The sequence below is a fragment of the Pleuronectes platessa genome, chromosome 19 (assembly GCF_947347685.1).
Source record: "Pleuronectes platessa chromosome 19, fPlePla1.1, whole genome shotgun sequence".
NCBI classification, from domain to species: Eukaryota; Metazoa; Chordata; class Actinopteri; order Pleuronectiformes; family Pleuronectidae; genus Pleuronectes; species Pleuronectes platessa.
Genome location: NC_070644.1, coordinates 4903864 through 4929939, shown reverse-complemented (window position 1 = coordinate 4929939; position 26076 = coordinate 4903864). Strand labels below are relative to the sequence as shown.

General features: G+C 40.0%; 2 protein-coding genes across 2 annotated transcripts; both read left to right on the top strand.

The window, feature by feature from the left end:
- Positions 1–3155: 3155 nt before the first annotated feature.
- tbca (tubulin cofactor a) lies at positions 3156–15234 on the top strand. Its single transcript, XM_053411627.1, has 4 exons — positions 3156–3317; positions 9804–9909; positions 12550–12636; positions 14749–15234. Exons 1-4 carry the CDS (start codon positions 3265–3267, stop codon positions 14827–14829), a joined length of 327 nt encoding a protein of 108 aa, XP_053267602.1. The 5' UTR covers positions 3156–3264; the 3' UTR covers positions 14830–15234.
- Positions 15235–20120: 4886 nt separating this feature from the next.
- Positions 20121–24093, top strand: otpa (orthopedia homeobox a). Its single transcript, XM_053411651.1, has 3 exons — positions 20121–20157; positions 20668–21077; positions 23581–24093. The coding sequence occupies exons 1-3, from the start codon at positions 20121–20123 to the stop codon at positions 24091–24093; spliced, it is 960 nt and encodes a 319-aa protein (XP_053267626.1).
- The last annotated feature ends 1983 nt before the right edge of the window (positions 24094–26076 follow it).

Genomic DNA, 26076 nt, shown 5'->3' with positions numbered 1-26076 from the left:
TCATTACAAACGCTGATTAAACTGCAAATTACCCAGCAGCGGCCCCGTCCGCGCCTACCACAGCCCCGCTCAATATCAATTAAGTCCAGCAGCCCGTCTGGAGTCTCACGGCGCTTCCAAATGCTTGATAGTGCCACTTATTAGTTTGGAAAACTCGGAAAATACCAATAATCAACGGCCATGAAGCTGCAGGAGGAAAGAGCCCAGGGTTTTCCCTGAGCTTCCCTCGGCTATAGGATTTCTCTGATGCTGCCATGCATGCAGACCTCCATCACTCTTTATCCACGTCCACAGTGGGGGAGAAAAGCATATATTGGACAAGTGGTGGGGTGGTGGTTTTTGAAATAATGACTTGCATTAATGCACAGTAAACCTCAAATCTAACATCATTAGATGGTTCCGGTTGCACAGAGGTTCCTACCCCCGCATGTTAAACCACTCAGTCCTGGAATGATATAAATTAATAGCAGTTCAAAAGAGAACCTTGCTCCTGCATGTTTCTGTCACAAAAACATGTCAGTGTTCAGTAGGAGGAGAACTGATATATTCCGATGTTTTGCATTAACATTTTATAGAAAATAATACTCCATCAGAAGTCAGCAGAATGTATTTAGAAAAATACTTCAGTATAATAATATACTTTATACAGTATAATGAATTATGACTGGATCATCGTTCCAGATACATTAGTACCATGTTTAAACAGAGCTTTAATCTCATAAAGCTGGTGGATGCTGGAGGCAGGAAACAGTTTTGTCATTTTAAACTGTGTATTATGTACAAAGTGCAAAGGGCAACCATGCATCATTTCATTTACAATCAACTTCTTTAAATTTGTACTGAATTGTGGTATCAATTGTATTTCATCATCGTCCTACAAATAGACAGACAACATAAAGCTGTTAACATAATGTCTTTTTCCTTGTTAAGAGTTCAGATTAATCTCTTTTCCAGGTTAGTATACACAAACCTACATCGTGGGACAATTATTTAGTTGATATCAAATTTATTGTGGAACGTAGACTTGTATTCTGTATGAATTTAACCTTATATATAGAACGGTTAAATGTTTTGGAACTTTAAATGGACTAAATTACACAAAATAGTCAAACTGAAGACCTTGGGGGGAAAAATGTAATAACCACAGCAAAACCATATAGGCCAGTACAGATTGCCCTGATTGTCACTTGACCCCCTTCTGAATGACCATGAAGGGTCATATTATGATTATTTCTCACCTCAACTACTTCTTGTCAATGCTGTGTTCATCAACGTGGCACAGCTAAAGGAACTTTTGTCCCACATTGAGACAGTCACAACATCATCATGGATGAGAGAAGGTGTGAATTACCTCTCTCTGTTGTAACATCTGCTCTGCTAATTAGCTGTAGGTTTTGTTTCTATGATAAGTGGAGAAAAGCAATTTAGACATTTCAATTCTCTTTTTAAACTGTATGGTAATTAGTCAATTTTCTTTATGGAAAAAACTGTTAAATACGCTTTATATGCAGAAATGTGACAAACTTTTAATTGTTTTTGTGGAAGATGATGATACAATACATATCAATATAGACAAATATATATATATTTTTTCTTTTACACAAGTAGCCTTGAAGAATACTATGAAATTGATTCTTTTCCCACAGATCACACGGATCAATATCAGATGCACAAAGATTCAAATGATATTGAATGTGCTGTATTTGTAACACAGCTTCATGAGCCATGTCAATTGTTAATCTTAAGTGATATATTGTGTGAATTGGCTTATTCAGAGTCGTATAAAACCTAATCTCACACAGTGTCAAATATTTATCTGTATATAGAGTTTGATGTCTGTTCAAACTAAAAGCGAAAACACAACATTACAGAAATGAAGAAATACGCTGACCTACATACGGATCTGCCGTAAACTCAGATCTAACAAATGTAGATGTTGTGAGATGTACACTTAACCAGAAGAGTAAACTTTGGTGTTACCTGGTGTTACCTGGTTCATGGAAAACTGATTTTAGATCAGTTTGAAATTATTGTGCATAAAGTTTTATATCTCATGTTTTCTTATGCGGTGATCCGAGGAGACAGGTAACAAATGCTAAATCACTTATTATTGAATATACATAACAGTACATGTACTTCATAGATTGGACATGAGTAATTCAAATATTGCTTCATAAAGTATTTAGCCTGTATATAATAAGGTGCCAGTTTTACAACTTATTAAACTTGGCCGTAAAAAGTTTTTTAAAACTTGTTAATATGCACTGCACGTGATGCAGAACTAAGCCGATATATTTGTGGCTACTGATTGTATTTCTGTACCACATAACACATAATTAGGAACATTATGAATTTCAAATAAGAAAGTGTCATTAAAAACACAGTTAAGTAAGAAAGATATACTGTATGTCAACCACATAGCACACACACACACCACACACACACACACACACGCACAAGCACACGCACACACACACGTTCATAAATATGAGCTATAAACATTAACCTTCTTTACATCTAGTCATTATCATCACACCCTATATCTTCCAGGGTTAAAACAACATAATCACCACTGGTATAATATAATATGGTATATTGATATTAAAATGATATAATTAAGTTGGATAAAGTCTGTGCCTAGAATACTACTGGTTTTAAGATTACAATCCTCCATGTGTTTTGTTCTCCACCACGTTTGTGCTCTGTGATAACACATGACCTGAGTTAATGAGGAAATCTCATTTTAAAGTTCTCTTTTGAATCATATATGTTATCCCCTTTTGAATTTCTAACACAGTACATTTGCAGTTCTGTTTATCTTTGATTACGTTTTAAGTGCTTGTACTTCAGTATTTGTGATTTATTATTATATTTGTACATCGTGATATTTTTACTCCACTACAGAAGAAAGTTATTATGGCAGATTACTATTCAAAAATATGTTAAGTAGGTTATAGTGACTTAACACACCAATAAGTACAAAACTACACAGCCACAAAATGAAAAAGCTTAATTGACAATATTGAATTCAAAAAAAGTTACATGTTTATTTAAGAAAAATCCAAATACTGTAAATGTTAATAACTGTATATCAGTCCTAATAACTGTGTAGTGTTTCACTGTACCTCTGTCATCCTGATCGCTCGAGGAGCCTGTGCTCGATTTATCTGTGATCATCTCTTCAGCACTGACTTCCGGCTGCACATCGTCCACACATCACCTGCGTCACTTCTCTACTGAGCATTAAAAACAGTATCTACAGCCATGGCTCACCCGGGAATAAGACAGATAAAGATAAAGACTGGCATCGTTAAGCGGTGAGTCTGGTTCCAGTTATCATGGCATGTTTAGAAAGCCACTCACGTTGCACGAGCTAGTTAGCTTAGCCTGACGGAGTGTCCGCCTCCACATGAAGCCAGGCCGCGCATTGGAGACAGTCTGCCGGCGAGGTTTCCACTCTACTCCGGTGTTTCGCCGGGGCCTGTGGTCTGTGGTGATGTTGAAGCAGTGCTTGTTTTTCATGGCGCTGCACTTCATTATTGTTGGACGGACTTTCCATGATATCTCTGGTGCGACAACTTAAGACCGTCATAATCTCAAAGATGGCGTAAATAAGGCACATGGGTTTATTGTAGCGGTGTCTACAGTTTGTCGACTCATGCTAGCTGTAAGCTTGCCAGCTAACATATTGCTAAGAAAAAGTTGAATTTGTGGCTCTTTGGTGACTTTATGCCCGATCCACAGTCATTTACACTCATGTAACAGGTCACGTATAACAGGGGTGCGATATATTTAGTAATTATGACCTCATATTTACTCAATGTAACACAAAATAAACCATCACCAGATTTGCTAGCAAAACAATTATTTATTCCTGTCAAATTGTTTTTTAAAGCAATCTTTAAATAGAAATACCTTAGCCAGACTGCAGTGATGGAGGTATGTGGTGATGATGGAGGGAATTCATTATTTGCACGTACAGGAAACAACAGGGAAAGGTCCATTGTTCCAGAAATACTTTGTTCTCTGTGTTAAACTACCACACATCACATGGTTTACTTTCACAGCAAAGTGCAGAAGTTTCAGGCAGTAAAATAAAGTGAGGATTCTGTACTGGTTTTTATTTACCAATGGTTCAATCTAGTTAATTGGTTAGTGTGACTTTTTACATTGAAAACTGCTCAGACTCTCCTCTGTACACCAGTGCACAGTTTTTCATGGTGCTCAGCAGGTGGGTTGTTCCCAGTATCTTGGAGAACTTGAGATATTGAGATCAGTCCTCTGTGGAAGGTGGCACATTTATTACAGGACTCCTTGTTCTACAGGCTCTTTAAATATGTATATGTAAGTTTGGGGTTGTTGCCCTGGTGCAGAACAGATTTGGCACTTATCAGAAACTTCTGTGATGGTATTGTGTATTGAATGACAATCAAAAACATCTTAAGGGCTCAAAACCCTATACAGGGCATCATAAGGATGTCTTATAAGTTGTCAGACTCTCTATTTTAGCACTTTAAAAGTTACATCTACACAGTTCAACACGTATATGTGTCAGAAAAGTGAAATACTCAAAACTATTGACATGTCTGCATAATATTCTTAACCTTTCACGCTTGCTAACATTATCATGTTCTCAACACCACTGCAAGCCATAACTTCAATGATTAGCATTTTAGGAGGTTAGATGAATCCCTCTATGATTGTGTCATTTTCAGCCTTTTATATCAAAGTCATTACATTCTAAAATTTGAATTTGTGGTATTTGTGGCACAATATACTTTCTAGGAAATTGTTATCTTTATTTCAGAATGTAAAAAAAAAATGAATATTACATTTTTTCAGATTTTTTTTATTAACCTTTTTTATGAATCCATGACAAAAACATAAGATATATATCATATTTACTCACAGCAACATACCATAATTCCAAACCTTTGCTGTGGCTCATCTACTAATCACAGGGTTGGTGGTTCGAGCCCCACCTCCTCCAGTCTGCATGCCAAAATATCCTCGGGCAAAATACTGAACCCCCAAATCGCCCCTCCCTGATGGCTGTATCGGCAGTGTGGAATAGAAGCTATATACGTCAACACAGGCCATTTACTCAGCATATGTTGCATGGAAAGCAGTTTTATGTCCAATTCTATTCCCTTTGTTCCTGCTCTACATTGTTTTCTCGCTTGTGATGGATGTTACTGGTAAATATACTGGGAGTAGAGTGGTCATCCTTTAACCAGAAGGTGTGCGGTTTGGTCCCAGTCTCCCCCATTTTGCATGAGTGGTCATCAAGACTAAAAAGTTCAAAGTCCAAAATTCAACGTTTTTTTATTGTCACATGCACCAATGACCGCGTCATCGGAGCAGTGAAATTCGTGTGACATGGCAGGCAACATCTACGCAGTAGACTACTTTACAAAATAAAAAAATAACATACTATATAACATACAACATATAACATAACATCGTAGCCTAGAAAAGCGTTATATTAGTACTTAGACCCAAGACAAAATTCGCTTTGATTTGGTATAAATATAGACCACAAACCATACTGTCTCAATTTTTGTCTTTTGGCAAAATAGGAAAATTTACACTTGCTCCTAACAATTATGATGAATATAAACCAAGCATTAAAAAGTGTGATAACATCAGATGCGTAATACACCTTTTGATGTAGGAGCGTTTGAGCCTCATCCATATTAAGCCAGTCTATTAATAGTGATTGCATCTATTCAGAGTTTTCATCTGAATGTGGAGAACATATTGTAGCTATCATGGGATGTGGTTGAGGTGCTTGGCTCAGTGTAGTGGCGTGTGTGGGGTTGTCTGGGTGTGTCTCTCGTCGATCAGGCAGACCTCTGATTCCCTCCTGTCAATGGCGTTGTGTAATGTGCTATCGATTGTGTTTTGATGAGGGTCAGATTGCTAACAGGCTCCCTGAGGTGGTAATGATGGAGGCTGGATTTCCCACTGGGGATAATGTCACCCAGTGTCCAGTGTAGGAATAACAGCAGTGATGTAGTGTAGCATCAGTGTACCTCATCACAACTGTCCCTAACTACTAGGGATGGGGGGGGAAATCGATTCAGTTACGAATCGCGATTCTTGTGAATGACGATTTAAAATCGCGATGCTGCCTCCCAAATCGTTTTTTTACGTATATTTATTGGTTTTATATGGGGGGGGGGGGGGGGGGGGGCGGGGGGATATATGGGTGGGAGGAGTAACCTCACCCCAGAGCATGTTGACCAACCCTTGTTTTTGCAAAAGAATCTAAACATACCCAAGCACTAACTTTGCATAGCCTACATGCAAACAACAGTGAAGCATAGCCTTTTTTATTCATTCTATTTAATTTACCTTTTATTTATTGTGTTAAAGTAGCCTAAGTGGTATACATTTCTTAATCTGTCAGTTTGTGTGCAGTTGACAGGGCTATACAATAATAGGGCACATTTTTATTTATATTCTCTATTGGCTGCCCGGCAGTCATTAAGTTAATGTTGATATTTAAAATAAAACTTGCAAAGCTCTAGGTGAATTCGACTGTGTTTTATTTGAAGGTATGATTCAACTGTTTTCCATGGTCCAGTTGTTAAAAAAAAAAAAAAAAATAACCAAAAGAAATCGTAATATCGAATCGCAATACTTACAGAATCGCAATACCCACAGAATCGCAATACATATCGTATCACCACCTAAGTATCGTGATAGTATTGTATCGGGAGGTCCTTGCCGATTCCCGTCCCTACTAACTACTGCACTGATGTCTCTGAGAATACTATTTGGACATAAGGCAAAGGTTATTACATCTTACCTCCTCCAGGCCAAGAGTGCTGCCATGACATGGACCCTTAATCAAGCTGTTAGGTTTAAATGTACAGACTGCGTCTCTTCGTAATCTTGCGTTCCTCCCATTCATTATCTTTGTCCTGTGCCTCTCTCCTTTTTTCTTTCCTCTTGCCTTCCTCAGTACCTCCTCCCTTTTTAGATATTTGAGTTTAGAGGAAACCTGCCTGCTCTTTTAGCCCGGCCTATTTCCAGTGGCTTTTGCACATTCCAGTCAGTGCCTTTCTGCCCTAGCGAGGCGGATGCCCTTAATAAAATGACAACAGTAATTTGCCTTTGTCATTCCGGTCCCAGCACAGACTACATCGTGGCTCAAAAATACAGTGCTAGAGGAGGCGGCCAAGTGGTGTGTGTGTGCGTGTGTGTCGGCTCACTCTAATTCCTTTTTTTCTATTTTCCAGAGAGCTGCCTTTTCCATTAAGCCTGAGGTGGCAGGTCTATTTAAAACCAGCCACGACCCCACCCCTCATTCACATAGTGCTCCAAGTCTGGGAGAAATAAGAAATTAACATCAGGACTGGAAGGGGAGGAATGGACATTTTGTTATTAGACTGTCCTTCAGTTTTATTCAAATTATTCCAGCCCTCCTTTCTCCATCTTTTCCCTTCTCTTTGCCACCTCTTTTTACTCTAAACAGACGACATCACTCATTCTGCATCAAGCACGAGAGTGGAAGGCGCGAGCTGCTGCTGCATATGGTGCCTGTTTAAAAGCTTCTTGATGGAACTGTATTAGAATCCATGGTAATTGATGTAAAATATGACAGAGTGCTGTTGGCTTCCTTGGCTAAGCAAGGAGCAGTGCAACACGGAGGGAAGGGTCCCCAGTAATTTGACTGATTAATGAAGGATCACTCACTTATGCACACGCAGCTGATTTTATGAAAAATGAAATTTGTGTTGTCATTCCAATAAGCAGGCACAGCCGGAAAAAGACTATTAGCTGGGAATTATTATCAATAGCGATATTTTCAAACTCCATTATGCCAATCAGGGTCTGAATCTGTTTAATAGATTTTGTTCCATTTGGCCCGTAATAGATAAATAATCAAAATTTATCAATGTACTCAAGCCCATTTTCACTAACAATCAAGGAAAAGAGGCCCATTTACCACCTGACTTGGTTCAAATTAGGGACTAAATTGATGATCAATTAATCTTTAAAAAAGGACTAGTAGGGTGTGTGTCTGTGTGTCTTAGTGTGTGTGTTGGAGGTGGATATAGGAGTCAGATAAGCGTAGTGATAAGGTGCGAGCTGGAAGGCATTACAAAGTTAACAAGGACAGCAAGAAGTTTTGTATTTTGTGGTTGCTGCTGATGTCTTTTGTTTCTGACAATAAGGACATTTTAAATTTGTGCTTATTTTAGATGTAAATAGTTAACGATAATCGAATTCAGATGTTGGTTTGCTTCCCAGTAAGAATTAATTATCAAAATGTTTATTAAATGACAGTGATCTAACTCTTTCAATGGAAGTTTTCTTTTATTTGTAACTTGTGTCCTTGCAAAGTTTTTCATTGTATATTGTTGAAGAACAATTTAACAGTAGAGTGGATGTATCTAAATGCACAAAATACGTTTACAGTGCCATATTAAGGGTAAATAAGCAAAATACCATGGATTTGCCTTTGCTTTGCAATATTTCACCATTATTATTTCATGCTGAATCATCATTTGTATGTAAAACATGGTTATTATAATTGTAGGAACGAGACAACTCTCTTAAATTATGGACATTTAAAAGGATTTTCAGGCAAAAATGACAAGCATGTTGATTTTAATACAGCTTCACAAATCTCGCTCCCAGCTCTTTTTATACGTTTCTGCTGGACACACAAAACAAGCATGAACATGTCACATTGACTTTTTGGGAAATAATTATACTATACCATAGATTATGGTAAGTAGTCTGTATTTATATAGTGCTTATCTAGTCTTGATCTCACGCAAAGCTTTTTACAGTGCAGTTGTATGCCATTCACACACATTTAAGAAACAACAAATTAACAATTCAATTTAAGCCCAATTCTCGCTAAAAGAAAGAGGTTAAGACAGTTGTTGATTGAGGAGATGTCACGCTTTGTATTTTTACTTGTAATTTAACCAAAAGTTAAATAATATTTTAAGTGCTTTTGTTGTATTTAAGGTGTTTTCCTCAAGAGTTGGTAGAGACAGAAGAGACAAAGGATTTAACTTTGATTTATCAGTTGGACACGAAAAACACTCAAATGACCAATAATTTTGCACTGTATAGACTGAACGTTTAAATAAGCCATGCTTTGATAAAAGGATCGCCAACTAAAAAAGGTATTAATATTAACTCACAACTTGTTTCTGCTGCCAAAAGAATGAGCTTTCCAGGGTTTGTTATTTGAAGCAATTTCTATACGCTCAATAGTTTACAGGATCGCACAGACTTTTATAAAGCCTCATATTTTGGAATTATTGTACATGAATCATTGTGTCTTGAGTAAGAATCTTATCAGGCAGCTGCCTTTGAACAATATTCTGTTGTAATAGTGAGTGCTTGTTACGGCTATAAACCATCTTTCATTCAAGCACATCCTGTCCTGAGCTGGTTTTAGATCACGGTATGAATAATAATAGCTTTCACATGGAAGCCTAAATTGAGGCTGATCTCCACATGGATACCGGTGTTGTCTGAGGCCCTGCAGCAGTGAGGAGGAATGATGTGTTCGCTGGTTGTTACCGAGGTGTATCTTGCCATCCTGCGGGAGATGATCTCACTGTGTCCCCTCAGTCAGAGTAACGTAGGAGAGAATGAGGATAGATGGCCTCGTCTGTAAAAGGTGACCATCACAGCCTGCCTTTTTCATGGTTCAGCCTATATTATCTGTCTGAGAGGCTGTGCATTTATGTTTCATGTGTGATGGAACAACAGCTGTGTCACTGCCTTTAACTATGAACTGTGTTTTCCTCTCTTCCCGTCCTCTGCAGCCTGGCCAAAGAGGAGATTTCCTATATAAATGAGGCAAAACAGCAAGAGGAGAAGGTTGCGCGCCTGAAAGCTGAGGCTGGAGATGAATATGTCATCAAGAAACAGGTATGGGGGTCCTCTACTTCTATTTGTTACTATACTACTTTGATGTTTTTCCGTGTCTTAATTTGATAGCGCTGTATTTATCACCAGCTGTTATGATCCTTTAGTAAGTGAAGAGGTATTTTTCACTTTCCAACTGTTAGAAGGCAAATTGTATCTCCATGATTTGAGTAGCCCCTCAGTCATGTAATGAGGTCAGTCCACAGTGATAATGAAGAATTAGGTTTTGAGAGGACAATCATTAGTGATTTTGTAATTTGCTTGATGCAGATGTAATTATATCATGTTACTTTAGAGGAGTTTGATAATTACTGACACATGCTAGCAATTTAGTGTCCCTAGCAGATCACTGGCCCATATCCTGTTCTCCATTCTCTGTCACTTTGCCTGCAGCCCTCCATCATTTGCGTGTTCTCTGCAGATAGCAGTTCAGAGCGTGGACATTTGTATGACATACATCATGCTAGCGCACTCAACATCTGAAACACAAACTATCTGTGAGGAGATTTCTGTGCTTTGTTTTCACTTTAACAGAGAATTTTTAATTTAAAGCGAAAAGACAGGGTCATTGATTAACACAGTCAGATACAAGGGTACAGTTCATTACACAGGGATTCAGGCCAAAAAGGTGAAATTCAGAAGAATGCCAAATAAAATGCATTAATCAGTGTGTCCAGAGAATAGCAATCAAAGAATGTTAAGCCAGGCTCCCAGTGTGGCTCTATGGATGTCTCTCACTGAAATGTGTCATCAGCTGTGGGATCGAATTCAAGGAAAGTCTGTGCAGATGTTTATGAGAGAGGATGTGTAATGACTTTGGTGAACCACTTATTTTACAGATTTTACTCTTCTGCCATCAAGTGGTTGACATTTCAAATGTCTCTACGACTATTGGATGCATTGTCAAAAATACCTGCAAATCCAAACATGTTGACATTAGCATTTAGCTCAAAACAGTGCTGTGAAATCAAAAACACTGCGGCTATATCTTATTTTTATTCGGTATATTGGCTGAAGCTAACCAGCTGCTGGCTGCTATGTTCGAATGCAGATAGTGTGCTAGACACAAGCCTGTAAGAGTGGGCGCTGCTTTTAGATAAGTTTTACTCCTGTGGAGGCAACAGAAGCACTAACATGCCGGTGATACCCAACTGATCCATCCATCCATCATCTATTCTGCTTATCCTTTGCGGTGTTGCATAGGGAGCTGGAGCCAATCCAAGCTGACCTTGATACAATTTTATTTTACAATACATTTTAGTGGTATGATTTAAGATTTATAGAAGAGATGGTTAGGACATCCATGTTTTTTCTCTTGTTAAAAGCTGGCAGTTATAGTTAGCAATGTCTATGAAAACTTCAATGTGTCAAACTTCGAAGTATATGATGCATTTTTGTCATTTGAAAGCATAACGGTCTTCAGCAAGCAGATAATGCATTTATACATTTCCACATCACAAATATCTCTTAAGAGAAAGAAACGAAACACCATTTATTAAACACAATTGGTGCCAAACTGTAACTTAGAGAAGCTGACTTTATTGACAGTAACAAAATAAGTGGGTCCACTATTAGTTAACTACTCCTGCAGAAGTACTCTGTCCCAGTTCATTTGGATTTCTTTTGTACATATTTCAGCCTGGAGCTTCTGTGCAGACTCCAATTCTGATTAAATCTTCTGGTGACATTAGAATTCAGCCTGTGTTTTGTTTTGTTTGTTCATTCCCTGCGCGGCGACTCGGGCTGAGCAGCCGGCTTGGCTGGTGTTAAATGGGGGAGTGTGGGAGGCCAGATGGATTATGGTTGGAGATGAGAGGTCTGAGGCAGGATGGATTAGAGGTTTTTGTTTTAATGGAATCAATACACTGTAAGTGTCATCTTTATCCAGCACTGATGGGATCATTCCACTGCACTGGGAGGGCACTGTGACTTTTCTCTGTTTTAGCACTCCTCTGCTTAGTCTGACTCACCTTGTCACATCTACATGACAACCGACTCAACTAGTTGTCTACCGTGTTGCAGTATGTCAGTTAGTCTGCCAGACTGCCAGTGCACAAGTTCATCTGAGCGCCTGTTCCTGTGCATAGACGTGTAATGTACCTGTGTGTAACTGAGTCCATGTTTTGACTCTCCAGCTCGACAGAGGGCTAGTTGAGGAAGCATCTGTCATGAGTAAGTGTGTCTGACAGCGTTAGCCAACTCTTCTCTGCTCTTTAGGGTGCCAGCCCGGGGAATTCCACATTAGCCGCGGCTGTGAAAGTTCCCCAGGTTATAACGCAGTTTCACTCCAGGCGTAGTAATACCTGTTTACGCCTGATCACAGTGCCCTCGGCTCAGGGTTTCTTCATTCATTCAGGTGTGCAGTCAGATCGAGGCTGTCCCCTGCTGCCCAACTCCCTGCCCAATCGATAACTCAATAACATTTTTCATAGTGCCGGCTTGTTGGGAGATGTTAACCACAGCGGCGTGCATGTGGGACAACCTGCACATTACTGTCAGAAACGAGGCAACAGCCAATGAATATTCCTGTGTCTGGCTGTTTATAATGAATGTTTAAACTTTGAAAGAAAAAAGTGTTGATTTTTGTGAGGACTGGTAATGAAAAATATAATGGGGATGATGTGGTCTCTTGTGTGGTTTCAGATAGAGGTGTTGCAGGAGGCAAGAATGATGGTCCCGGACTGCCACCGCCGACTGTCCATAGCACACGAAGATCTGACAAATTTACTTGTAAGTATCTGATACGTGTCACCATTAAATGGAAATGTGAAAAAAAATTCATCTCATAACATGAAATAACTGTTCTGATGACTCTCTTAATCCATTTTTGTTTTCTATTCATTTTACACATTTTTAGTCATAAATCTACTCTAAACATTTGCCCTTTGCCATCAAGTGGTGCTTGCTTTAGTTCTTATTCCAGCATATGAAGATAGGATGTAGTGAACCTACATAGAAACATTACGCCACATGTTAATGGATAAAAATGTACCAACAGGCAAGTTAAAGAAAGGCAAATATATCAGATGCATAAAAACAAGCTGACAGATGAACTGACCTGACACATCATCTTTTATAGCTGTCATGACTGACATATTGGCAAAGAATTGACATTGTATAGATCTAAGTTCAAATGCTAGATGTTGTCTGACTTGACTGTCTTCGTTGACGGGAGCACTGCTGCATTCAGACATGCGCTGAACTCCGACTAACCTCCTGACAATCTCCGGGGGGGCTGTATGTGAGAATGTAAATGTTCGACTGAGGGCCTATGGACTTTCTCCGGAGTTTCTGCTGCCTCTCCCCCAGTAGAAACTCTGGAGAACGTCAAAATGAAGCCATGTGAGAGCTCAGCAGGAGATCCTCTGCCGGATTCAGCTTGAGTGAGTGGGCGTATGGTGTCGTTTTTTAACGCAAATATAAAAGACACAAATCAAAAAATACAAATATCGAAGGATTAAAAAGTGATGTCTGTATGAAGACTTTGACAAAGATGTCAAGAGAACTTATGGTGATAAGGGCCGACGCCCTTAACGTTCCACACGTAATATCCTGCGTTGTTCATGTGTGAAAGGCAAACTGCGGAAAAAGACAGAATTGTATCCGGAACTTTAGACTGAATCCTGCCGTAAAGGTGCTGTTGAACTGAAATAATGATCAAAAACTAAAATGCATTAAACATTTATTGCAAAACATGTAGCTTCCAATCCTCCAACACTGTTCATACCCCAAACTAAAATATTCAGTTTGTCCCTATCTTGCCATAGAGATGGTTACAATGTTTATTTGTTTCTGCCACCACACAGAATCATGCTTTCACCCAAATACACTTTAGCTGAATGGGAAATGTGGAGTGCAAAAGATAAAAACTTGTCCTCAGTTAATTGTAAGGATGAAGTTTTTATTTCTCACTGCGGAATAATGTTATATTTACAAATTGAACAAATTAGACACAATTACCAAACAGGCACACAACTATAAACTACGGTAATTAACTATCAAACTTACACAGTGGCGTTTTCACTAGCTGAACGGTTATAGGACCACGTATTTCACCACATATTGTATCACATATTTTATCACCCCTCTGTCACATACACGAACCCTGGCCGGTAAAATGTGTTCCTTACTGGTTGTCTGTGTTATAGCTGCAGAAGCTAAATGGTAAAAACACAATTGAAATAGTATTTTAATCAAATGCATCTTTCTGCTAATAGATTTCGCATGTTTTATATTTGGTTAAGAGGATTTAAAGGGTCACTGAATACAGTATAACACCAGTGATGGGCTTAAGAATCAGACTTGCTTTACATTTACATTTGTTTATCAACTTGGATCTTTTTAGCCCGTCTGCCATGCTCATGCCTGAGCTGCAGGCAGAGGGAGCTAACCTGCAATTATTCACATGACCTCATCCCTATAACTCAGCCTCCCCTTATATCTTCTTTAACGCAGACATGCGCATATGCACTTGCTCATCACAGATCATTAACAGTGCTGTCACCGCTGTGACCACCACACAAACCCACACACACTTGATTGAAGGACATAGATGCCATACAGTCACCTTAACACCTGGTCCCCTCCTTTACTGCTAAATTTAGATCAGAAACATGAAAGTGAGTGAAATACGACCTCAAGTTTTATGTCAATGAAGTGACATCCAGACAGGTTTGTTTAAATATCTTTTTTCACATTGAGTCACTCAAAAAACTCCAAGATGTGGATTTATCCCTTAGAAGCCAGCTATAATTCCTCATTATGGCTGCAGGAGATGGCAGTGCTTTTGTAAAATGGCAATAAAACCCAGCTGTGGGTCTGTGTGTGTTTGTTTCTTCTCAGGAAGCAGAAGTGGATTTGGCCGAATCGGAGGAATACAAAGATGCTCAGAAGATGTTGGACTCAGTGAAGCTTGAAGGATGATTCCTTATGCGTTTCTTGTTCGCACTGTGAGATTCACCTCTTTCTTTAACGTGCATTCCCTTCATCAGGCCATGGAGACAAACTGAATCCGATCAAAGCCTCTGTTCTTGATGTTATTATTTCTACTGTTGACTTTTCCCCATGCCAACACATTTGTTCATGCTTTTGTTCTGTCTGTAAAATCCCAAATTTTACCATAAAATGTTCAGTTTATTACAGTCTAGGAATGGAGTTTGTTTTTTCATTTTTGTCATGTATACACTGTCTGGCCTTAATTAATACAATTATATACAAACGCATGTATGCCATTCATCTAATGACAGTTCTTTCGAAGGTTGTGGTCCATTTCTTAGTCGATCTGAAGTAAATGGTCACCAGTGTAAATAAAGAAACTCTAGATCACTACATAGGCTCCAGTGTTTTATGAATTGTGACAATTTTCCTCTCTTGTTTTTTTCTTTAATTTAGCTTTCGTTTTATATGTATCTGACACTTTCAGGACATTAATTGGCTTCATCCCTTGATATAACACATACTACTAACATGAGGTGCAATTAATAATTTATTCTATGGATTAATCTATTTGAAATGTAAGTCATTGATAGGAAATATATTTATCAATATTACTGAATAGTATAACATAGACAATGATTTTGAGAAATCTGGTTTAAAAAACAATAGATCATAATTTTTTTGGACTTTCGATCGATCAATCACACATACTGACTGCTGGATTTACTTACACAGTGTCTTCAACTACTGGTATTCCTGTTAACAGCACTGACATGAATTGTGTTTGATTCCTACAATAAAGACAAGAGCACTTTGGGCATCCCTGTCAGTCAAATGACAAATGTTGGTTATGGCCATGAATGACAAAACAGGGCTGCCTGACATCCCCGCAGCAGCTCCATCTATTATCCACATGGCCCTAAAATAACGACACCGTGTATTAAGGCTGAGAGAGTCCTTCCTAAATAGTCATACTAATGAATGAACTCAATTGCCAGACAAATTAAGGTTACATTTGACTTGATCCTTATTTTACAGATTTCGATAATTATCGGGATCACCCCAAAGTCTCATTACCGCCCTAATGAGGCGCTGCTACTCCGTGACATCTACCCCGCTCCATCTCGTTAAGGAAATCGCTCTTCAATGCTGATTATTTTATTTGGAGGTATAATTATATTTCTTTCGGATAAATCACGGCCTAATCGAGTCCGTACAGAGGGCAGCAGTGCTAATTGAGGCATGAGATGCGGCGGTGGTGCGCTGCACCTGGGTTTATGTGACCAGAGGACCCGTGCAAGCTGCTGGCTGCTCTGTGAACACGTACAGGCTGGATAAGAAGTATCCACATCCTGTACCTGAGACATACGACTGTGTACAAATACTCTGTTACAAGCCCTATACACTCACCTCAGTGAAAGGAAGTATCGTTTCAAAATGTGGACCGTATAACAGTAGAGGAGATGATAAGGAAGCAGAGTGGTCGCTGGAAAGTGTTATTTATCATGTGATTAAAAAAAAATTATTGCATGTATGTGAAAGCAGGATTTTATTATTGACTGTTTTGGGTCCTTTTATCAATTGAAATCCATATTTTACAAATCGTGAAAACTGAGATATGAGGAGCGGAGTAAGATACTACATTATTACTTAAGGAACTCTAAAGTAAAGTAGTACTTAAACGATTTAACATGAGTACTTAAGTAATGAGTACTCTTAGCATTGTACATTGCTCATGAATTGATTTGGGCTATATTGAGGTTGACGTGATATTTTTCCTGTGCAGCAGCATCTCCTCGTCTTGATATCTTCATTTCTTAAAAAATATTTCCTTCCCTGAAGCACCTGAGTTGGATTCTCTAATGATCAGTGAAAACTAACATTAGGCCGGCTGATATTACACAGAAATCAAGGTATATGACCCTAGAGCGAACTAACCTGCCATTTCCAATCTAATAGTGGGAGAGTTATTCAGCTGTGGAAAGTCATTAAGTACTGATACTAAAATACTGCACTTAGTGAAGTCCATAGATCCAAGCTATAACACAGAGAAAGTCTTAATACTTTATGTACTCCATCAGTTTTTTTCTATACTTGGTTACTGGATGTTAGGGGTGGATTTAAAGATTGTAACTAGAGGATGTGAGCACTTCTATGGTTTTGTAGATCATGTAAATATGGTTATTAAGTTTATTGATATAATTCATATTAACAATAAACCATAGGGATAGAGCCTACATTTATATAGCAGCACAGCTGGGGATGATGCTGCGTCTGCCGCAAATTTAGCCCGTGTCAAAGGTTTGCCGCAGACTGCGCAGAGAGAGAGAGAGAGAGAGAGAGAGAGTGCGCGCGTGTGTGTGCGTGTGTGACTTGCAGCATCAGCATCCCCTGCTCTCGACGCACAGTAACTTATTACTCCTAATCCCCGCAGACTGTCGCCAAATCAGCTGCGTGAAACAAGAATTTGTTAAACTGGAGGCCTGTGCGGATGGAAGATCGATTGTTTTTCTCCCCAGAAATCTCTAACTGAGTGAATACAGACTGCACTGACGGATCTGAGAGCGGGAGAGAGAGAGGAACAACGAAAATCACCGGGGCCCTGCGCGTTTGTTGGGATGAGCCAGGTGCGCATGTGACAAGGGGGTCGCGGGTTCAAGCCCCGCCAGCCGCCAACTGCGTGCCACCGGCCACAGTCGCACACATGGATCCGACGCTGACGCTCCAGTGCACCTCACCTGCATTTAATTATTTTTTACAGTTTTATTAAAAGTCAATCGTCATCTCCACAACGCGTGAAAATGTCTACTTTACACTCAGATGCGCCGCATTAACTTTGCGGCGGCCGAATTTGTTTGTCTATTTTTATTTGTACCATGCATGAGATTGATGTGAGCACGAGGAGAGATGAAGCAAACTGTGCTTTGGTCCTTGTTTACCCCAATTACAGCCTCGCACAAACACACACACACACACACACACACACACACACACACACACACACACACACACACACACACACACACACACACACAATCTATTGGCACTATTAAGTGAAAAGTATCCTTTGAATTAGTTAAACTAAATGCATTGGATGTAAAAGGAATACCAATTTAGATTTCCCAAAGCGCAAATTGATTCACAACAAAGTATAATACAAATTATAATAATAACAGTTATTACTATTATTATGATAAGAGGGAAAAGTATTTTATTAAATTTTCAAAATAAACCATGACATCTCTTCAATCTATAACCAGTTCAATAGTTTTACAGGCGCCCGGGTCTCGTGGTAATCAAATGGATTTATTCGGTTTGTCCATCATGACAAATATCTGTTTATAACTATGCTGCCTTTTTTACACTGAAACATGAGGGACACTAGTTTCAAACAGTCTATAATAAAATTAACAATTATTTATTCTTTTAGCTTTATTCTTTATTGTAAATATCTCATGACAAATACATGATCCTCTCTGTTTGTTTCTCAGGTTAAATATAAACACGAGCAGGGTTTCACTGTTTTTTTTTGCATCCATAAAATATGGAAACACATGAGATCATCAAACTTCGACATTATCATTAAGTCAAATAAGCACAGTCGTGTAAATTGTCACTAATCTAGTTATGCTGGAAAACAAATGTAAGAGTGGCTTTATATTGGCAATACAATCGAAAAGCCTGATCTGATTCAACAACACACGCAGTTTCCAGTTTCCAGTTTTAAACCGTTCAGTCTATACCTCTAAAAAAAGAGCCCGGAGAAGGGAGAGGACACGAAATATCTCCAGTTGCTCATCTTCTCCTTTCCCTCCCTTGAAGAAAGACGCAGACCTCGGTGCAAAGACGAGATCTCCTCCTCATCCCGCATGGCAAGACGCGTCCGAAACAGACGCCCGCACACGACTCCACTCCCGTGCATCCCTCCATCTACCCCTCCCTCCCTCCCTGCCCTGTCTGTGCCACCAGATTGCAGACAAATAAAAAGATGAGCAGAGGCAATTGGAGCCTGGATGGATGGAGAAAAGAGACCGAACGAGCCCCGGGTTCACGCTCGGACGCATCCTTTGTACCACTTTTCCAAGCACGTAATAAATTAACGTGACATCTGTCCGATTTATTTTGGTTCCTAAACGTTTGGCACATTGTGGTTTATTCAGTCACGACACTTTTTACGTCTCATCCTCTTATTTGAAAATGAATACAAAACTCACTTCAGACAGTTTACCAGGAGACATTGCGCATTAATCCCTTTTCCAAGTGTCTCCACGTGATTACGCGTTTCTGTTTTCAGGTGCCATCTCATCACAGTAACTGTGTCGTCTTATCAAAGCCGTGAGTCCACAGCTCATGTCCAACTCCCTCCACTTTCCGCCGAATTAATCTGCTCACACATCATTTACACCGACCCCCCCCCCCCCCCCCCCCCCCTTGACAGTGGGGCCTAAATACGAGTAAATTACCACTGATTTATACTGATCTCGCCCTGATATTTGCAATAAAGGCGAACAGATTTGGCACTGATTACATAAAAGCCTAATGGCCTTGAAAACGAGCCGTTGTTAGAATTAGATAGAAAGTTAGTTTTTCGGCTGCACTGGAGGATTTAAGATGGTCTCCAGGAGCCATTTAGAGTCGCAAGGAGGTCAAGGAGACTAAAATATTACGGTAATGATAAAAATAATTAATGCAAGTTGGAGCTTGTTGTCAAGTTGTGTCATGGAGTGTATGGTCCACAGTGTGCTATCTGTTCATGCTGTGCCTATAGTCCTCATGTGAATAAGTCCCAATTCTTGCGCGCAAAGCAGGGCGCAGAGCAGCACGCACAATTAAACAAATATTGTGGTGATCCAACATTTCTCGAACGGGTCGAAGCCCTCACACAGATATTAGATCAGGTTATTTTATTGGATGTAATTTGGAGGAGAAATCAAAGCCAATTACAGGAATGAGGAGGAATGAACTTGTGGATGTGAGAGGAAGGAGGGGAGGAGGACGCGGGGTGGGGACGGACGGGGGCCGCTGGGGTCTCGGGCTGAGGCTGACATACCTCAGGCTTCAGCTCTGATTGGTCCTCGTTTGGAGCAGCTCATGGGTTCATTCCGCCGTTAAGCGCCTCCCCGTTCCTCTAAACTACATTATAATGCAACCAACCTCCCTTTTAACCACAAACCGAATTTGCTTTCATTTAGGCGATATATATTTCTTAAATAGGTTAAAGTCATAGAGATTTTTTTTGTTGTTGGTGGGAATAGCATTTCGCCCTGGAGCGGTGCGCAATGCTATCTCATGCCGACCTCCTGGATGCTCGCCTCGGTGAGTTATCATCACCAAACTCCGGTCTTCAACTCTACTGTAAGCTGGAGCCACTTCTAATCCTAAATCAAGCTCAGAAAATTGTCAATTTGCTTCTTACATCATCTTAATGTGGCTGAAGTGAACTAAACTCGCTTAATTCATTGGAAAAGTAATTATTATTATTATATTACTGCGTAATTTGATTTAACCGTTTTCTGAGATAGCGTGTGAACGAATTGAATTAAGAGTATTTAAGGAGCAGATTGTAATGTGTGCATGCTGTAGTTGTTTCTGTCATAGAGCTGCGATCATGTGCTTTTTTATTTCTGCTTTGGTGTTTCTGTTTGCAACCTGGATGCTTTAATGCATGTGCTGCATCATTTTCTACTGGCGCAGAAAATTTGCTTCAACTATTCCTGATTTCTTCCATGTCGCCTGTGTGCAGTTTAAAATGCCTAACCATGTGTTTCCCTCCTGTCGAGAAGGTGTTCACTGTTCAAATCTCACCAGCTCTGCTTGCCTTTGCAGGGATGAAGGATGCCGCGGCGGAGCTCCTGGGCCACAGGGAGGCTCTGAAGTGCAGGCTCGGCGGAGGGGGACCCGACCCGGGCCACTCCGGCGAGCTCGGTCCGGGCTCGGACGGCGTGGAGGGCTCCACGATGCTCCCCGGTGAAGATATCAGCGGCGGGGGCGGTGGATCCAACACGGTGCAGGTGAACAGCAAAGATCAGGAGAAGCAGCAGCAGCAGCAGCAGAACAGCAGCAACTCGAGCCAGTCCGGAGGACAGCAGTCCCAGAAACAGAAGCGGCACCGGACCCGCTTCACCCCGGCGCAGCTCAACGAGCTGGAGAGGAGCTTCGCCAAAACGCACTACCCAGACATCTTCATGCGGGAGGAGCTGGCTCTGAGGATCGGCCTGACGGAGTCCCGAGTGCAGGTAGGACGCCTGGAAGCATGCAGCCTGTTTGTATTCACTCATTCATCATCAGTGAGTCGTATTGAAGCAAAACTCAAAACAACGACTGATGTTGCGCTTCACATGTGCGTAAAGCAGCAAGAAACCACATGTGCAGGTCAGAATTTATTCAGATCTGAATTATTTAATGAACATATTTTTTAAACATGTGTATATTTTCTAAAAAGTTTTATTAAAACTAAATCTCCACCGGCTCCAAAATTAAAAACCCAATCTGTTTGCTGTTGCAGGACCCGGATTATAAATTAAATTTAGTGAAATTAAATTCTCCTAACAGCCGTTTTTTAATTGACATTTATGACCGAACATTTCTAACTTATTTTTTTCACTCTATGCGTTGCAGGAGCATTGTAACATGTGTGCAAACTAATTTCAAAATAATGTTTCTGCGCGCCATCGACAAAAAAATATACCCTCTATTTAAATATTCAAATGAATTTGCTTTTACAAAACTGCATTTTATGAAAATTAAAATTTGTAATGTCTGTATTCCGGAGAAACTGAAACTAATTTCATTTCTAACATGTTAAATTATATCTGATATTGGTTTATAGTTTTTATTTCAATCATATCCATCATTACAAAAGACCACTGCTACACTGAAATAATCATCTGGAATAAAATGCAAAGCAAGATACACGTTATAATTATTTCACTATATAATTCAAATATATTTTAATAATATTATTGTTTTAATAAAAGACAAAAACAAACAGGCTGTGTCTTATTCTGGTTCAATGCCTTGCGCAATGGCAATCCATGCTTGAAAACCTCCCTCGGATTGGAACCAGCAACCTTGTGGATTATCACTAGACATAACAAGCCTGACACATTTGAGGTTGAGATTTATTTTTCATCCGTTCACAAATTCATTTTAGACAAGTGAATGAAAACAGATTTTTATGATGTAAAACTTGTTTTTATTTTAACTGTATCCAATATTTTATGTTTATTTGTTTCAGACCCAGTTGTGGGTGTTTTTCTGATAACTCAAGTTAAACCTCTTATTTCTGAGGGATTGTTAAAACTGGTCAAAATTTTGCGCCCATGTCATTACATATAATTAGGGAACCAGACGATTATCTTTATTACACTCGTTTAATCGCCTCAGATAAAACTGTTATCAACCTTTACATACATTTTAACCTTGTGATCACGAGGGTAAGTCAGCACCATGACTAAATCCCATAATACTGTGCGTTGTCCTCGGTGTCTTTAGTCACTTCCAGTTTGCACACTGTGAAAATAATTCCTAAAATATGAGGCACATTAAGGAATGATAGCTGCACCGCCTTATTAACCACGTGGCACATGCACTGGAGCTGCTCACGTGTGAAATAATACCTTAATAACCGTTATTATAAGAGTCACTTCACTTTCTACATAGCATTTACATAAAATAAGAATTAGTGTAATGACGCTCATCTGTTGTTATTAGAGGGATGGGAATAAGACGCAGGTCCAGAGTCAGTTTGAGCCAATTCACCTGTCTCCGCTTCTCGCCGCCGGACGCGCACAGAGCGCGCCCGTGTCTCTATTTTTAAACAGAATGAGAAATTGTGGTTTTCTTTTCTCCTGAAGTGTCATGTTTCTCGGGCCGGGTTTCACGGCTGGCTACGCGAGCTGGAATAAGAGTGAGATTGTCCCTCTCTTATTACCGAGCCCCACTTTTCTCAAGCAAATCTCCACATTAATCATAGACGCCCGCTCGCAAGCAAAACCAGCAGCAGCTCAAGGACCCGGGCGAATAAAGTCCGTTCACCAGCGAGAGCCATTTGTCACAGCGCTAACATTATCTTTATTATCTGACTGCCTGCTTCTTCACTAGCTCCCAGCACCACTGTGAAATCCCCGAGGAGCGGACACATGATCTTATACAAATATAAATATGAATTCTGCACAAAACAAATTAAACAGTTATCAATAAAAAGAAAAACTACTCACCATCTCTATACAATGTTGGAATATTGCACACAAATATTAAAGGGGCATGATTGTTTTTTACAATTATTTTACAAAATCACCAAAGTTCTTAAATTCTGCGAAAGCTAAATAATAATAATAATAATAATTAAAAAAAATCCACTTGCCTTTTTGGAAAATTTAGATATTGTTTGATATATAAAAATCTGACCTTGGTGGACGTTATTGGATTTTAAAGCAAAATAAACACGTTATTAATTCAGCTTATTTAAAAAATGAATTGTTTTCATATCGTTGATGGGAACATTTAGGGACCTGAGCAGTGTAAATAGATGGCACCAGCTGATGGGACCCTGGAAAAAAGAAGTAAACATAAATCTGTGTTTTCCAGGAGCTGATTTATTGTTGGTTGTTCACATTATCATGATGATCACGGGCTGATGTCATAACCTTCTTTATGTGCTCTGATAACATGACCTGTCAGTGGCCCAGCAGCCATCACAACCGCCTCCTCTCACCGCCTCCTCCTCCCTGTCCGCAGGTCTGGTTCCAGAACCGACGCGCCAAGTGGAAGAAGCGCAAGAAGACCACCAACGTGTTCCGCTCTCCGGGCACTCTGCTGCCGACGCACCACGGCCTGCCCCAGTTCCAGTCCGCCGCGGCGGCGGCAGCGGCCATGGGCGACAGCCTCTGCTCCTTCCACGCAAACGACACCCGCTGGGCCACGGCAGGGATGCCCGGTGTGTCTCAGTTGCAGCTCCCGCCTTCCCTGGGTCGCCAGCAGGCCATGGCGCAGTCCCTGTCACAGTGCAGCCTCGGCGCCGGGCCGCCGCACAACTCCATGGGTCTATCCAACATGTCGTCCAACGGCGGCGGGCTGCAGTCACACCTCTACCAGCCCTCGTTCCCCGGGATGGCGTCCTTATCCGGCCCGAACAACGTTCCCGGCTCGCCTCAGCTGTGTGGCCCGGACAGTGAGGTCTGGAGAGGGACAAGCATCGCGTCGCTGCGCCGCAAAGCGCTGGAGCACACAGTATCCATGAGCTTCACCTAGTACGAAGAACTTTTCCTCTGCGTTCAGTTCTTATTCATCCATCCACCGGGAAAAATACAAGCAGGATACTTGTTCACATCACAAAGAGCAGAGCTGTGCACCTGGCAGTTTGATTCTCTCCCCAATCACAGACCAGAGGGAGAACTGAAGCTATTTATCAGGCCTCATGGCCTCTATCAAGCATAGGGCTGGTTCTGTTTGAAGCTATAATTTATTATTTCGCATGTAGCCTATGACGACTATTTATTTGTCTATTGAAATTTAACTTATTGGTTTGCTCAGTATATATTTATTTGGCACAGCCCTCGCCTGTTGTTGCGGGGCTCCCGGTGACTGACTGGTTTTTGAAGACAATTTCTGAGGATACCTTGAAATACTCAACTGTAGGTGACACATTTCCCCTTTGTTTTTTTCTCCAAACCTGCTGCGCAGCATGCAACTGTGAAGGGCCAAAGGCGCGTGCACGGTGGACGTGCAGAAACACCAAGGAAGTTTAACAGCATGAGCACATGAACGATTTCACCAGAGAGAAAGAAGAGAGGGAGAGATGAGGTTGTGTTGGTTTGACAGGAATCAGGACAACATGGAAAAGGACTTGACTGCATGTGCTGTCCAGGGCAAAAATAAATAAGTAAATAAACAAATACAAAACGAAGGGACATACTACAAATGACGACATGGAAACTGACTCTAACTATAATCTGTTATATAGGATGTTTTGTGTAGGGGAAGCACTCTCTTCCCATTTGGTCAGTTTGTGATAACTTATGTTTCCAAGAGTTATGTCTGTGCTTATTATCAAATATGACTTTCTTAATTGTTTGAACCATTTTTGTTTCATGGACATGTTTATATCAATTCAATGTAAATGATCAAATAAAATCATTTTCGATTATGTCACACCGTGAATCTAACCTCCTTTCTTGAAAGAAATTCTAAGGCTTTAAAGTGAATACTCTGAAAAACCGTGGAGCTATAGGTGAAAGTTTATTCAGCCTGTTATAAAGAGCAATTAATCCACCGGAAGGGAAGAAAATCAGATGAGTTTGTGGCTTTAATCCAGTTCAACCAGTTCAAAGCTCCATTTCCAACTAAATAATGAATCGCCTTCAAATTTGCGCCTGGGGTTCGTCTCCACCATGGAGTTCACCACCGACCAATCATCTCTTCAGTCGTGTGGCATCATGTGTCAGATGATCTTCTATAAGTCAAAACAGGATGAAGGTGGTGTTAAGCCATTTTTCTTTTCCATGCTAAAAATGCAGATGTAGAAATAAAAGTATCACGTGAATCTTCAGCGTTTTTAAACAGGAAATCATGTCTATGTGTAAGCATCCCTGAAATACAATCCTTTGGGCAGTTGGGCAAAGTAAAGGTACGTTTACCTACAATGTTTTTCAATTTGTGCTATTTCTAAGTATTTTAATCATTGACCTTTGTGACATTTCAGAGGGAAATATTTTCAGATACATACTCCACATTTATCAGCCAGCAGTTAATTGGCCGATGTACAATTTACTGTCTAAAATGAAACAATCCAAAATGAGCATCACCTCAAGCTACAACACAAAAAATGCTGCTTCCATGTTTATGCATCAATAAATGTAAGAATAAAATAATCCAAAAAGGCCTCTTTTTGCATTATGAGTATACTTTTGATGCTGGATACATCGTACCGGAAGAAAAAAACAAACAGATAATCGACAGAGAATCTTCTCACAAAAACATTCATTCCCCTATGACAGATTTGTCAAAGTCAATCAGGACCAACCTGACAAATAAGCAGTGGTTAGCCAAAGGTCTCATATTTGCCAAAAGCCTGAAACAAGATGAAGATCCAGTAACTGATCATTGCATAACTCTGCTTTATACTCACCGTCCCCTAATTAACATTTATAAGCAGTATGTTAACATTTTAACACATTTTAACAAAGTCATTTGAAGATATAGCTGAAACAATTCAATATATTAACTAAACGTGTA